Source organism: Nyctibius grandis, chromosome 33 (assembly GCF_013368605.1).
Source record: "Nyctibius grandis isolate bNycGra1 chromosome 33, bNycGra1.pri, whole genome shotgun sequence".
Lineage (NCBI taxonomy): Eukaryota > Metazoa > Chordata > Aves > Nyctibiiformes > Nyctibiidae > Nyctibius > Nyctibius grandis.
The window spans coordinates 826,053-840,000 of record NC_090690.1 but is presented as its reverse complement, the minus strand read 5'-3'; the positions used below and the strand labels follow the sequence as shown (position 1 = coordinate 840,000).

At 54.8% G+C, this 13,948-nt stretch overlaps 1 protein-coding gene across 1 annotated transcript in view; it reads left to right on the top strand.

Moving 5' to 3' along the window:
• Positions 1–13,948, top strand: part of LOC137675440 (uncharacterized) — a 59,592-nt gene that overhangs the window by 6,759 nt on the left and 38,885 nt on the right. Inside the window, exon 3 of the mRNA XM_068421535.1 lies at positions 4,816–4,943. Within this exon, the coding sequence (XP_068277636.1) occupies positions 4,816–4,943 (128 nt within the window). The remainder of the gene's footprint in view (positions 1–4,815; positions 4,944–13,948) is intronic.

Genomic DNA, 13,948 nt, shown 5'->3' with positions numbered 1-13,948 from the left:
ATGCTTTCCCCAGAGGCCTCTGCAACCTCACGCCTGATTTCCTGCTGCCAGCCGCTTTCTCAGCAGCTCTCGGCTCTGTCCGCCCACTGAGGTCCTGCTCGTTCCAGCTGGATGTGCCCCGTGCTTCGCGTTGCCTCGCCGTGTTCGCCTTGTCCCTGCCAGAGGTGTCAGCTCTGGTTTGGCCCATGGCTCGGGCTCTCCCTGCTTTACCCCACCGGCTGCAGAAGCTCCCGGTGGAAATTCCTCCTCTTCCTCTTTCCTGGCACCGTCTCGGGGTGTCTTTGCTTCAAAGGCTGCACAGCTGAGGATGCCAGCGCTGTTACAACAGCAGCAAGTCGGCCTCAGCTCAAGCATGAGCTAAGAGGCATTTTCCATCTCTGCTCAGAGGCATTTTCCATCCCTGCTCTTAGTGAGCCCATAAATTAATTCACTTTCCGCTGGCTCCAACACATTCCCCAGCACCTGGAGACGCCCCGTTTCGCAGGTCTCAAGAAACAGCAGTGAAGGTACATGGGAGCGATGAGAGGACGGCTGCACGGTCGGGGGACAGCCTGGGCGTCCTGCCGCCCCCCGACTCCCAGGGCACCTCCTTGGCCCAAACCACCCCCTGTGCCCCCGGGGCTGGCGGCTCCCGGGCTGCGCTGGAGGAGAGGCAGCTGCTCCGACGGCAGCGTCCCGCGGGGGATTGCGCCTGCGAGCGCGGTGCTGGCCGGGCCCCGGCGCGGCAGGTGGCTGCAGCCCCGCGCCATGGGAAAGGCGAGAGGACGAGGAGGTTTTTTCAAAGCCACGTTCAAGGGCTCCCTTTGTAAATCTTTCCATGTTCCCAAACAGCGGCTGTGGAGAAATTCACACTGGGTCCGGGTTGCTGCAAAGCTTGACGGGAAACCAAGATTTATGCTCTGTTTTAGTCTGCTTAATCCTTCGTTTGCCGGGCTGCAATCACAGCAGCCTTCTGTGCGTTCAGGGGCTTCACCTGGGCACCGTCACATACCCCCGGCACCCTGAAAGCAAGACAAACCCCATGAAGAGACTTGCCAGCCCCGACTGCCCCGCGCGCGCCGTCGCCGGTGCCCCCCGTGCCCGCGCAGCGCCGCGAGCCGCCCCATCGCGCGCCGGGGAAGGCAGCAGCCGCTGACAGCGATGACTGATGGGCCTCGGCAGCCAGGGTCTGCTCTTACACAAGCTGCCTTCATCAGCAACTCGCTGCTCCCATCAGTTAATCTTCTCGCAGAAGGCGCACTCCCGGTGCATTTGTACGGTTCCTCTCCCAGTAACCTAATCTACCATCTAGTTTATGCATACATGCTCTGAGGGGCTTTTTATATATATTTTTTTTTTCCAAGCAATCAATCTGTGTGGCTAGGAGCTGCAGCTGAATTTAAATACCAGGGTTTTCATTATCTCCAACACAGGAAAAAGAAAAGGGGGGAGAGGGACGTTGGAAATAGAGGGAAATAACTTCCAATCTCTTGAACACTGTATTTGAAGGTGTGCCTGTTTCTGCAACCGTATAATGCCTGGTGTATTATACCAAATCTTTTTCTACAGTAGGAACATATTTGCAAAGTAGATTGCAGAGTCCCTTTGACTGCATTTTTGCTGCCCTTCCCACTGGCTTGTGATGCATTTGAGTAGTCTGGAACTAGTTCCTAGGATTCGCACTGCGTTGCCGGTTAAAGACCCCCCGAAGAGACCTAGATACACGTGCAGGCTGAAAGATCTCCCCGCAGGAGACAGACCTGAAACATGGGGAGGGGGACAGGGGTAGAGGGGATGGGGCATTCCTCCCTTGAGGTGCTACAGGAGAGTCGAATGGATTTGCTGCAGCAGGAGCTCTAGAGGGGCAAACCTCTTTTGCATTATTTAAAATTTCCAGTGTTGAAAAATCAATGATTGCACAAAAAGTGCTCTGAGTTCAGGCGAGTTTTGGGTGAAATTTCAGGGGAGTCTTGCCCAGAGTCAATTCTGCAAAATCTGGCACCTGTGAGTGCTTGGCTCCTGCACGTGAGTGTCCGAGCCTGGGGCCAGACCTGCCCTGGCTGCAGCTCCCCGGGGATGGGCCGGGTGGCCACGGTGGCCGGCCAGCGTCCCGCAGGAGCGCGGGGAGGGCAGCGCGGTTCACAGCGAGGCTCCTCTCTTGGTTAAATACCACCAGGAGGGCCAGGTCAGCCCGCTCGGTCCCATAAACCATCTGACGTTTTGGCTGTGTGTGATAACATAGCCCTGGACAGCAGCTCTGGCCATCGGATCACGGTGCCCGTGCGGGGCCGCGTGAACCGTCCACCCGCCCGCGTCCTCCGAGAGCCCGCGCTGCAGGTCCCGGGAGGACGGGGGACATCGTCCTGCTGTCGCCTCCCCCCGCTTAAATGGCCCTTGTGCAGGAGGAGAAGAAATTCAAATTGCATCTAAAAAAATGCCCTTAATTTGTCTTTCCTCCTCGTTTCCCCCCTTTCTAAAGGACTGTTTAGCAGTGAGATGGGAGAGAACCGCAGCCGGGGTCTGCAGGCGACGCTTGGCACACCCGCCACAGTGCTCCGGCACAAGACGTTTCTTTTCCTCCCTCTTTTCCTTTTTTTTCAGTTTTTTTTCTCCTCCCAGGGAGAATTGTGCAGAGACTGATGGGTTTATTTTACATGAATCACTGATGATCTAACAAATTAATTACCTGCTCGCTCCTTCCCTCCTGCGTGAGGTCACGAGGCTGGGTGGGGGCCGCTCGCCGCCCCCCGCTCGGTGCCATCACAGCTGCTGCTTTAAAGACCAGAGACAAATGTCAGAATTGCCAGTTTAGGTTAAAATCAGATTTAAATGTCTCTTACTAAACACAGAGGCACACAAACTCAATATGTCATCTTTAATGGTTCAGAACAAAGCCTAGAAAAATAGTGTCCCAGCACACGGGAATTTTATATCCTTTGATATATAGCTTTCATTATTAGCAATAATTCCTGTAACTGCATCCGGATTCACGGGAACACATATTGAATAATAATTCTCCTTTTTCTGATGGGCGCCCTGCTCCCCGCGGGCCCCTGCCCCTGCAGACCCCTCGCTGGGCAGCGCTGCCCCAGCCCTTCGCCCTCCCCGGCCGCCCTTCACAAAAACACGCTTTTGTTGCCTCTTCCTCTACTTTTTGGGGTTTGGCCAACACCCACTTCTCCCTCCCCCGCTCTTTTGTCGTGATATTAAAGTCTAATTACCCAGACAACTCTCTCACCTAAGTCATCAACAGGCCCAATTATTCCTCCGCCGTGCGCAGCCCCCCGTGTACGCACACACGAGCACCCGCATAAAGCAGCGAACAATAAAAAGGCGTTCGCTAACCTCCGCCTTTTTTCACAGTCAGGCTTCAAGTTCACATGTGAATTTATGCCAGTTTTGACATTAGCAGGAAAAATTAACAGTTCTCACAAGGAAAAAAAAAAAGCAACTTGCACAAAAGAGGTTTTGTGTTTCAAGCAGAATAAATTATAGTGTGATGTTATTAAAACACTTAGTTGTTAAGTTGCCAAGAAAATCCAGTATATTCACACGGACTCGAGGACCTGTCTCCATGCAAAGTAATTAAATTAGATTTATGGGCTGCATTACATCAGTGTTTGATAGTTCATTTTTCCTTTCTTCATATTTTGTCCTGCTTTATTAGAGCATGTGACAGATGGTAAAAATAGTGTGAAGTTTCTTGGCCCTGTGCTAAATCCCCCTTCGGTAGTATATCTCTCTTCTGTCAGTTCTCCCCAGCGATGATAAATTAACCTCTCCTCTTCTATCCCAAGTGTGGCAGTAAAGCACTCTTTGACACAGCACTATCACTTTATCTTAATCTGTGCTGTTCTAGGGGCGGGGTGGGGAAGGAAGCGAACGGGAGATGATGCAATCGCTACCACGGGCTTAAAAAAAAAAAAAGAGAAAGATTTATTGTGTCAAAAAAAATAAAAAGGAAAGGCAGGAGGAGCTGATGTATAGAATCTGCGCATGGATGTGCCCGCTCACAGCGGCCCCTCTCGCAGCAGGTCGGAGGGATGAGGCTCCTGTTTGATTTACTGACCCCAGAGCCCGCGGGTTCCCCGCGCCCTCGCCCGCCGCTGCCCCACCAGCCTCCAGCCGGGCGGTGGACGAGGCTCATCTCCTCCAGCACGCAGGAGTCATTTATCTCCTGGCCGCCTGCGTGCTGCTCTTGCAGAAAGGCAGCGTGGCCATCGGCCCTGTCCCGTGGTCCTGAGGTGTTGCATTAACCGTGTCAGATATGGCAGTACTTGATGTATGGAGATATAAAGGTAGTGATATCCCTCAATTTCAAGTCCTGAGATGAGCTGAGCCAGCCCTCGGCTGCCTCGAGGTGCCCCCCATCCTGCTGGTGCCCGGCCCCGACACAGCCCGGGTCCTGCCTGCTATTTGGGGAGCCAGGGGCCTCAGCTTTCTCCCAAACTAAGGGTGAGCTGATACAGGACAGACCTGGGGGACTGGCTGTGTGTGGGTAACCCCTTGCTTGCTGGGGGCTGAGGCTGCCTCTCAGGGACCCTGGGTGTGGTGTGTACGAACAGGCACCTCGGCGATGCCCAAGAACAGCCCAAAGACTCAACTCGTGCATCCACCAGCGATACGGACCGGAGCTACAGCCTGTATTGGCCTGGTCCTTGTGCTCCCCGGTCCTGGATGGGGTCAACCAGTGGGACAATTTCATACCAGGTGTTGTGTTAAACACCTGCTGTGAAGCCACATCACTCCGCTTTCCCGTATCCCTCGGTCCGGCCGATAAAAGCCAGTTCCTGCCTCTACAGGGACATTCACTGTACGTCTCTTTTTCCTCCTCAGCCAGATTTCGACTTGAAGGAACTGACTGAAGCGTTCACTCACCTGGACTGTAACCCAAGACCACTGCACGTCCCTCACGGGCGAGACTGTCACCGCCGAGCATCCTCCCGCAGCCCCAGGCAGGAGAGGTGAGTGGCGGAGCCCGCGGGCCAGGTCCCACGCATGTCCCACACCATGCAAAGCCAGAGGGACCCCGTGTTCCTGCCAGAGGGTCCCACGGGTGGGACAGAGTTGGGGGAGCGGAGCAGGGGCCACGTGCAGGTGGCTCCCAGGTCACCCCTCCTGTCGCTCAGTGCACCCCCATGAGTGCTGATCCCTGGAGGGGCCGCAGTCCCAAGTGCCGAGCGGGGCAACTGCTGCAGGTCATTATGGTCTGTTAGACCAAGACCTTAAGGCCCAGCTATAGAATTTTTAATTCATAGATCAATAACGAGATAATACTAATGATAGTGTCGATGCAACTTAAACCCCTTAAGAAAAACTGTGCTGTAGTGAGCACAGCAACTCGTAGCTCGCAGAATAACTGAGAAATGGGGAAAGCACAGAACCAGCCTGAGCCTTCGGCTGAAACACTCCCCAAACCCCGAGCCTCCTCCAGGCCTCCCTCTGAACGCCCTCCATGGTCTGCCCGGACCCAGGGCTGTGTCGCCCAGTCTGGAACTTGAGGGCAGAGCTGGAGGCTTTTCTGGTTTAAAAAAACAAAAGATAAAGCTTTTAAAAACTGGCCATTTCCCTTCTGTAAATAAAAGCTGAAGGCCCTGCAGCACTTCTAGACCAGCCCCAAACCGGTTTGTGCTTAAAAGGAAGACACCGATGGCTTTGTTGTTGTCATCAGCACAAATGTATTAAAATAGCAGCTGGCACCCACGTCTCATGTCAGGCTCCGGACTAATAAGGAGCTGAGAGACTCTCCCAGAGAGTTTACGGGGCGAATAGACTCCGGGCGGTGATGACAGTGGGATTAACCTTGTCCCCACCCGTCCAACTGCAGCGGCTCAGCACGACCTGCCTCCTGCGGCGCAGGCACCCAGCCCAGGGGGTATTTAAAACGAAAACAAAAACCCCACTGAAACCAAACCCTCAGCTGTGCCGGCAGCTCTCCCCGAGAGGGACTCGGTGACGGGGGACAGCGACGGGTGGCATTGCACTGCGGCACAGGGGTCACAGCGACGGGTGGCATTGCACTGCGGCACGAGGGTGACAGCGACGGGTGGCATTGCACTGCGGCACGAGGGTGACAGCGATGGGTGGCATTGCACTGCGGCACGAGGGTGACAGCGATGGGTGGCATTGCACTGCGGCACAGGGGTCACAGCGACGGGTGGCATTGCACTGCGGCACGAGGGTGACAGCGATGGGTGGCAGAAACAGCCCCCGAGCGCAGGCAGGGGCTGAAGTGGCGTTTTGGGGCGCGCCGTGTTCCCCTGGGCACGGCCGGGCACGGGGAGCCTCTGCCCCCACCCCTGCACCGCTCGGGGCTGCAGGGCTGAGCGCATTAAGTAGCCCATCACGCTGCATTACGAGCCCAAGTAATGCTTATCATTAAACCTGTAATTTATTTCTTCTGTATTTCATAAAATGTGAAATATTACCCCTCGTCGGGTGCCCAGAGAGAACGGGGATGCTCCATTAAGTTCGACACTGCTCCTCCATAAGATGCAGTAATTATATGCGGCTTTTTTTACTGCTAAGTTCCTACTTGCGGATGCTAACAAAAGAAATAAGCTTTTAATCCAAACATAATTAATATGAATTACCTCCACAGTACACCCTGGCTTTGCACCATTAAACTTAATTTTTGTTTTGCATGATAATTGTGTTATCATTACCATTTATAGGAGGACTCAGGGACCTTCACTTTGTTTTCAGCTGAGACCAAAGGCACCAGAAGTGGCTACCGATGGTCTCGCTGCCGGCACAGTCCGGGGAGTTACTGGCCTTGTCTGGCCCCAGGTTTGGCTTCCCCGTGGTCGCTCTTGCTGGGTCAGTGACACGATCCCCCTGTGCCGTCGTGCAGGCGGGTGGTGGGGTCTGTGTCGCAAACCCTCCGCCGCCGTCTCTGGGCTCTGCGGGCGGCGGGTGCCCTGGCACAGCCCCGGCTCGGCTGGGCCACCCCGCGCCTCCTGCAAGGCAAACCCGTCCTAACGAGCTCGTGCTGCACGTCCAGTCCCGGTGCTGGGGCAGGCAGTGGCGCAGGCAGGGCCCAGGGTGGGGATATGGGCAGGGAATAAAATTCCCGTCCTCAGGACACAGCAAGAGCTGGTGCTGGGAGCACGGACCGGGGCGCTGACGCCTCCCCAACACGCCCCAAAATCACCGGCACAGGGTTTGGCCCAGGACCACCGCGTTGGAAAAGTCAGAGACCCCAGAGGAAAAGCCAGGTCTGTACCCTGAAGTCCCCAAGGCCACGGGGCCACCCTGCAGCCCCACTGCTAATTAACTGCCCAGCCCCGTGCGATGGGTCTGTGCTGGCACATTGCAGGAAGGAGGGAGATGAAATCAAGTCCCGTAATTATTTATTGAAATTACAGCCCCTGTCGAGGAGGACTGAATTACTGCAGACTCCATTAGCTGGCTCGCTGTGTATGGGAGAGAGGGAATGAGAAAATGATGGATGAGAAAGACAGAGAGAATTTTTAAAAATAAAAGGGAAAGAAATAAAGAAAGAAAGAAGGGGCAAAGAGGGGGGAGAGAAGGGCCCTGCCCTGCCCTGCTTTCTCCCTGCCCGAGTGGGAGAGAGAGGTGGCTGTCACCAAGAGGTGGCTGTCATTGGTAAAAGTTTTCTCTGCAGTTGTCTGTAATCAGCACTTTGAATGATTGCATAAATATATTAATTACACTAATTAATTTCCCCAGGAAAGAGGCTTCAGTAGCTGGAGACAGCAGGTATCTGAAGGAGAGTCTGAGCATCCTTTGGCAGGCAGTGCATTCTGGGCAAATTCCTTAATTAGGGCTGCTCTCTGACACGGGGGCTTGGCCCAGGGATGGGTCTTCAAAAAAAAATCTCAACACAAAACATTTTAGGAAACACAAAGAGATGTAACAGGAGCCTCATTAACGGGCAGGCTGGAAGCAGCCGTGCCCGAGCCCACCCAGCACGGCGCTGCGGGGGTCCTGCCCGGCCGGGGCCACGCGGGACCCGCACCAGGGCGCAGGGTGGGCACCAGGGCACTGCGCAGACGGCTCTGAGGATTAAAGCCTCAGGGGACAGTACAGGGGTGACATGCAAAATACCTGGCGGTCCCCTGAGCTCCCCAGTGCTCGTGTCCCTGCGTGGAGGCGTTGGGAGCGGCACGGGCCGGGGGAAGCCCAGCGGATGGCCTGTGTTGCCTTTGGCTCCCACAGTGGTGCAGAGTCACTGTCATTCTGCAAACCCCCCTGCAGGGCTACCTGACCCTGGCTAAGGGCAAGAAGCCCCTGTCCCCTCCCCTGCCCTCCGCTCTTGCCATGTTTGCTTTCCGCTTTCCAAAGGCCTTTTTTAGATGGAGCGAGTGATGCACAAGCTGCGGTGCCCCTCATCCCCTTCCCAACCTGCCTCCTGATAATAATGAGCCCAGACACTTTTATTATCATTATTAATTAGCACTTTCAAGCAATGGAATTAAATCAATATGGTGGACTGAAACTAATTTTAACAAGCCATTGAGATCAATCATCAGGACTTTTATCTACATAAATGCCACTAAACTCAGCTCGTTAGTGTAACATTAGCTGGAAAAGGGTGGGGGGGAAGAGAAGGGAGACCGGCGGGGTTTTAATTAGGAAGACATAAACCATGCCACAATTTTTCTTCTTTGATTTGCTTTTAATCTCGTCCGTGAGCTCTCCTGGTGCCCTGGCTGATTATCACTCTCTTCACCTCCTCTCGGAAAGCAAAGGCAGCAGGAAGGGGAACGGGGGAGCCCAAGGAGAGGTGCGTGGCCGCGGTGCCTCCGCTGGGTGCTCACCGACACCGCACCTGTGTGGGACAGCGCAGGGTGCTGGGGTTACTGGGCTGTAAATGGGGCTGGGGAGCTTCAGCTCCCCCAAGCCCACCTTTACCTCCCACCTCCCTCTGGCATTGCTCAAGCTTCTGGCACGATCAAAGTCGTCGCCACTCAACAGCCCCTGCTGCAGGCATCTGCGTGTGTGTGGGCTGCGGACGTGGGCCGGGTTTAAAAAACCCCTTAAACCTCTCGTTAACAGAGCTGGAGTCAGCGGCCAGCCTGCAGCGGGGCTGCGCTGGTTACACCACGCCAGGATGGGTCCCCCGGTGTCATCCTTCCCGGCATCTCTGCCAAACCTGCCCGTGAAATATGACAGATGCACTAGAAAATATTTCCTTTTTGTTTGCTGGATGGGTAATAACTTGCCTCAGAGACAGTCTTTATAGTCAGCACAAAAGTAATTTACCTACATGCAGCGCAAGGGGATCGCAATCAATCTGCCGCTCTCGTCCCGCCGAGCGCGGGGCTGCCCGCGCTGCCCGGCCCCTCTGCCACCACCCAGCTCCGAACCGGAGCCAGGGTTTGCCAGCACCAAAAAATGAAGCGATGGGATGGAGATCCCGGCCCTGGCAGCGGGGCCCTAAATCACACAGCCTGGCCTGTCAGCCGATTTCTCTGCAGAAAGCTCTTAGCAGTTAATTTCTGGCTAATTTATTATCCTTCGCCTTAGCCCTACAGCACCATTAGCAGTACACTGACACAACTGAGTGAAATATTGTCTAATTTATTATCTTATTACTCCTCTGGAACAGGATCAATTAATTACCCATTAAAGTATTTCAGTTGCAGAGATTTATTAGGGGACTCGGCGTTTTAACAGATGATTAGTTATATATGTTTGTTTGCCTGAGGAGCGCAGACTAGCAAATGACTGGAGGGGAAGGGGAAAGACACCGAGTCGGGAGGTAGCTAATGGATCTTTTCTTGACTCTCTGAAAATGGAGCAGTCAATGACAAGAATTATCGACTCATTCGCTTGCGGTTTGGAGATAACCGTATGTACAGGGAGAGAGAGAGGGGGCGAAGGGAAAGGGGGAAAAAAAAAGCCTCACTCAACTGCTTTTTCCATTCAATAAATTTGCTTCAGAATATATTGGATTGGGGTTTGATGGCTATTTCGTGTTTTGCAGAGTGCTGACACTGGTATGATTCAGTAATTATTGTTTCTTTTAAGTTATTGCTGTAATTTTGCTTTCTAAGATCCCAATCAATTCCCGCCTCTCAAGGGCACGCTTGAAAAGCGATATTTGAAAACAGCCCTCTGATAGATTGTGCCGTTAGACAGTGGCTGAGACAAATAGCCTAATCTGGCACAAATTAGCTTGGCTTCCACAGATAGTTTTATACAGCGATGTAAATTATATTGTCAGGGCCAGTCACTTTCCTGCTTAGAGTGCAGCTAACAAGAAGCCATGGAGACATTACCGGGGCTGCCGCTCATCCCCAGGGCTGCCGCAAAGCCGCCCGCGAGCCGGGCTGTGCAGGGGAGCGCAGGAGTGATGCCAGCCCCGTCCCCGCACACCCCCGGACCCACCGCCTGGCTTCTCCCAGGGTGTGCCAGGATAACGGGAGGGAGCCGGGGCTCCGGGGTGCTGGCGGTGGCCGTTGCCTTGCGCAGCCTGGATCGATCCTTTCTTCTTTGGGCTGGGTGGAGACGCTCGTTAACCCCAAGTGGTGACTGATGGGAACGATAACGTCCCTTGGGTGTCTGCCCGTCGCCGCGGTGGGTGTCTGTTGCTCTCCTCCGCGCTCGCCTGCAGCCCCCAGCGGGGCCAGGACCCTCGGACAGCGGCGGAGGAGGCTGGTTTTTGGCTCATGTGGGCAGTACCACCTCCACCTTGCTTTCCCCTCGCTGGAAGCAGCCCTGGAGTGGATCGCCCGGCCAGAGGGCCAGATCCGGCTGCAGGCACAGGGGAGAGGAGAGCACAGCCCTGCCCAAGCCGGGGCTCCGCAGGGTCGGACGTCTCCTCCCGTCATAGATCCTCCACACGTGAGCCTGTGGGCAGCCGCGGGAGCAGACGAAGCCGAGTTTCCCCCTCTGGCAGCAGAAGCTCATTTTAGATCCTACTGGCTCTTCAGCTTGAGACTGAATGAAATCAGGATGGGCTTAAGCAAGAGGGGAAAGCAGGCCGAGCAAATGGAAATGGAGGGAGAAGGCGAGTAATCGGGAACCGCTGTCACAGCACAAGAGCCATGTCAGGTGCAAACAGGCTGAAAAGCATCACACAAAGATGTATTTTTATGCAACTGTTGGCTGGCCCGTGGAATCCATCACTGCAAGGTACCACAGACGAGCTGAGCAGCATGAAAATGGGATGTTTAGACAACGGAGCGGGTACATAGCCGTTTAATGAGACAGGTTCAATTTAAATCAAGTTATAAGGGATCCGAATCTTGTTTTAAAGCATGAGCAAACCTCAAGCTGGTGGAGACAGGAGGCTCTGCACGCTGTGACCATGCGGGCCCCAGGGCATGCGCCCTGGGCTTGTCACCTCTCTCCCAAGGTGGGACCCTGGATTTTGAAATCCTTACTGGAGAAACGCAGATGGAAATGCAGCCAGAGAGCGGCAAGCTACGAGCCGGCGAGGTGGAGGGACTCACTGAGGTCCTGTCTGAGGAGATCCTCGCTCTCCAGTCACACGTGCAGCAGCAGGTCCACGACGTGCCCAAGCTGACCTGAAGCAGTTGTCTCATCCCATAATAAAGAGGTAGCTGTGTCAGGAGTGAATCTGTGACTTTTGGGAAAGACAAAGGCAAGGAACGGCTCCCACCAGGCTCTGCGAGAGCAGATGGAGGATGCGCTTGGCCGTGGCGAGAGCCGCAGGCCCTTCTTGACCTTGCAAATGGCTTCTGTACCAGGAGAGATGAGTTAGTTCAGGGGGGCTCCGTCTCCTGAGGAAAAGCTTCTTAATTTTCACTTCACCCTCTTCAGAGCAGCAGTTTAGCATGAGGACTTGGAGGTGGAGTTGACGACTGCAGTGAGGAGGCTCGGACAGAGCAGGGAAGCAGCCACCATGCCCATCCAGTTAGCAATTACCCGATAATACTGGAATGCCACTTATTTGGAAATACAGCCCCAAGGGATGCAGAGTTCATTAAAAACGAGGAACAAGGGGAGGAGAGTGGCTTTGGAGACCTTTTAGCTCTGCCGAGCCGGTTTCAGTTTCCTCCAAATTCACTTGAAACAAGCCATGGTCTCCTCAGTCACTGCATGACATGAGTTTGTGCATTCTCAGCCCACTTCCCACTGGGAGAGGTGCTTGCTGTAGGAGATACAGCTGCATAGGTGATGGCATGTTCTGCTTGATGAGTCCTTAGGCTCCTGAAACCTCTTCCCAGAGAGTCCAGAAATGATCTGAGCCCAGCAGAGGAATGGTAGAAATCGTCTTAGTCTGGTGTCTCCTCAAAGCTCAAGGAGCCAGTGGTTTAGGAGGACAAATTAGCCTCCATGGGAGGAACAGAGGATGTAGGACAACCCCAGCCCACATCTCCCTGGCGTCCCCACTGACCGGAGCACCCCTAGGGAAAGCCATTTTCTATGCCATTTGCTGACTCTGTGTCTCAGCCCGCTCCCTCCGCTCGAATCTGCAGACAAAGCCAGAAATAAGCACGGTTTTCATCTAGCACAGGGTCTGGTTAGTCATAGGCACTTGCTTTCAACTGGTGCCAGCTTGGTGGTGTGATGGGTGAGCCCCAAGAGCAACCTGGCATTAACTCATGCCCCAAAGGGCGTTCCAGTGGTTTGGGTGCTGCATTCCTCCGGCTCTCATGAGAACACCCGTGTTTTCGTGTCGGAGCCTGCTCGTAGGCACTAACGAGCAGCACCCCCAGCTGAGAACTGTGCTCCAAACTGCGCTTAGTTTTACAACATGAGTAGTAAACATCTCTGCAGGTGGGTTCGTCTTGCTTGACTTCAGCCGTCAACAGGAGACATCTCCATCTGCACTTGTCACCCTGGGCTCCGTTCAGATGGAGGAAAACCAGCGTTTGCAGGGATTTGTCTGCCCTATTTCAGACACCTCCCGTGGGGCTGGGCTGACTCGGAGCCTACAAGGGCTGCATTTCTCCGTGGCTCACACAGGGAGCCTGGAGCGCTGAGGGTAGGTCGGCAGTGTAGGTGACCACATCTGGTCAGCCTCAGATGCCACTTCTTGGAGATCGCTGCAAGGGAGGGGCGTGAAGCCAGTGGCAACAACCTCTGTGCTTCCAGCTGGGGTGCAGCACACGCCTGGCTGGTTCCCAGGGCTTTTTGCTCTGGAAAGGGGCTGGGCAGGGGCACAGCCGCCGGCTGCTCCTGTCCTGCTCAGCTCTGTGTTGCTCGGGGGATCTCTGCAGGTCACCTTCTCATCTCCTCCGTGCGCTCACAAAAATCAATGCTCTAATTTGCCAGAGCGCAACAAAACAACTGTGATGACTGGAACAGAAATAGGATCATGTTCCTAAAGGCTCTGTGCTAAAAATGGTGCCGGTTGCTGTACGGAGCTTCCCTCCGCAGGCCACGGCGCTCCTGCACGGCTCAGGGGGGTTTGAGGGGCACAGGCTGGGGCAGGCAGCGGGCTGGTCCCCTGCACCCAGCCTGTGACACACTCCTGTCCTGGGGCAAAGCGCTGCCTGCACGGAGCGCTTCAGCCAGGCTGGAGGAGAAGGGCAGTGGTCCCAGCCCATCCCTTAATCAAATAGGCAGTGCCGGGTCCCGTCTGCCCCCTCCCCAGCGCATACACCAGCGTGCGGAGGTTCCCGTCCGCACTGGACCTGTGAAGGAAGCAGAGCAGAAAAGGAGCGTCCTTGGCTGTGGAACCGAGAGACGTCGTCACCGAGACACTTGTCCAAGGTTGGCCAAGGGAGCTGTGGCAGAGCCAGGAGCTGAGCCCGGGTCCGCCCCGCCGCCGCGTGCTGCCTTCGCCGCAAAGCTGTCGTTTCTGTTTGCTGCTGCAATTCTCATTCCTCTCCCAGCAGCTGAGTAATGGCTTTGGAAAGATGACACTGCGCTGATTTAGGGGCTTGACCTTGGGAACGCTCCTGAAAAGCTGCGGTTTCCTGAGCACAGCTTCACGTTGCCTTTTATGAACGCTGTGCAGGTTACACGTATATTCGGGTATCTGGCAACTGGGTAGAAAAAAAAATACGCATGCAAGAGAGAAAGAAGG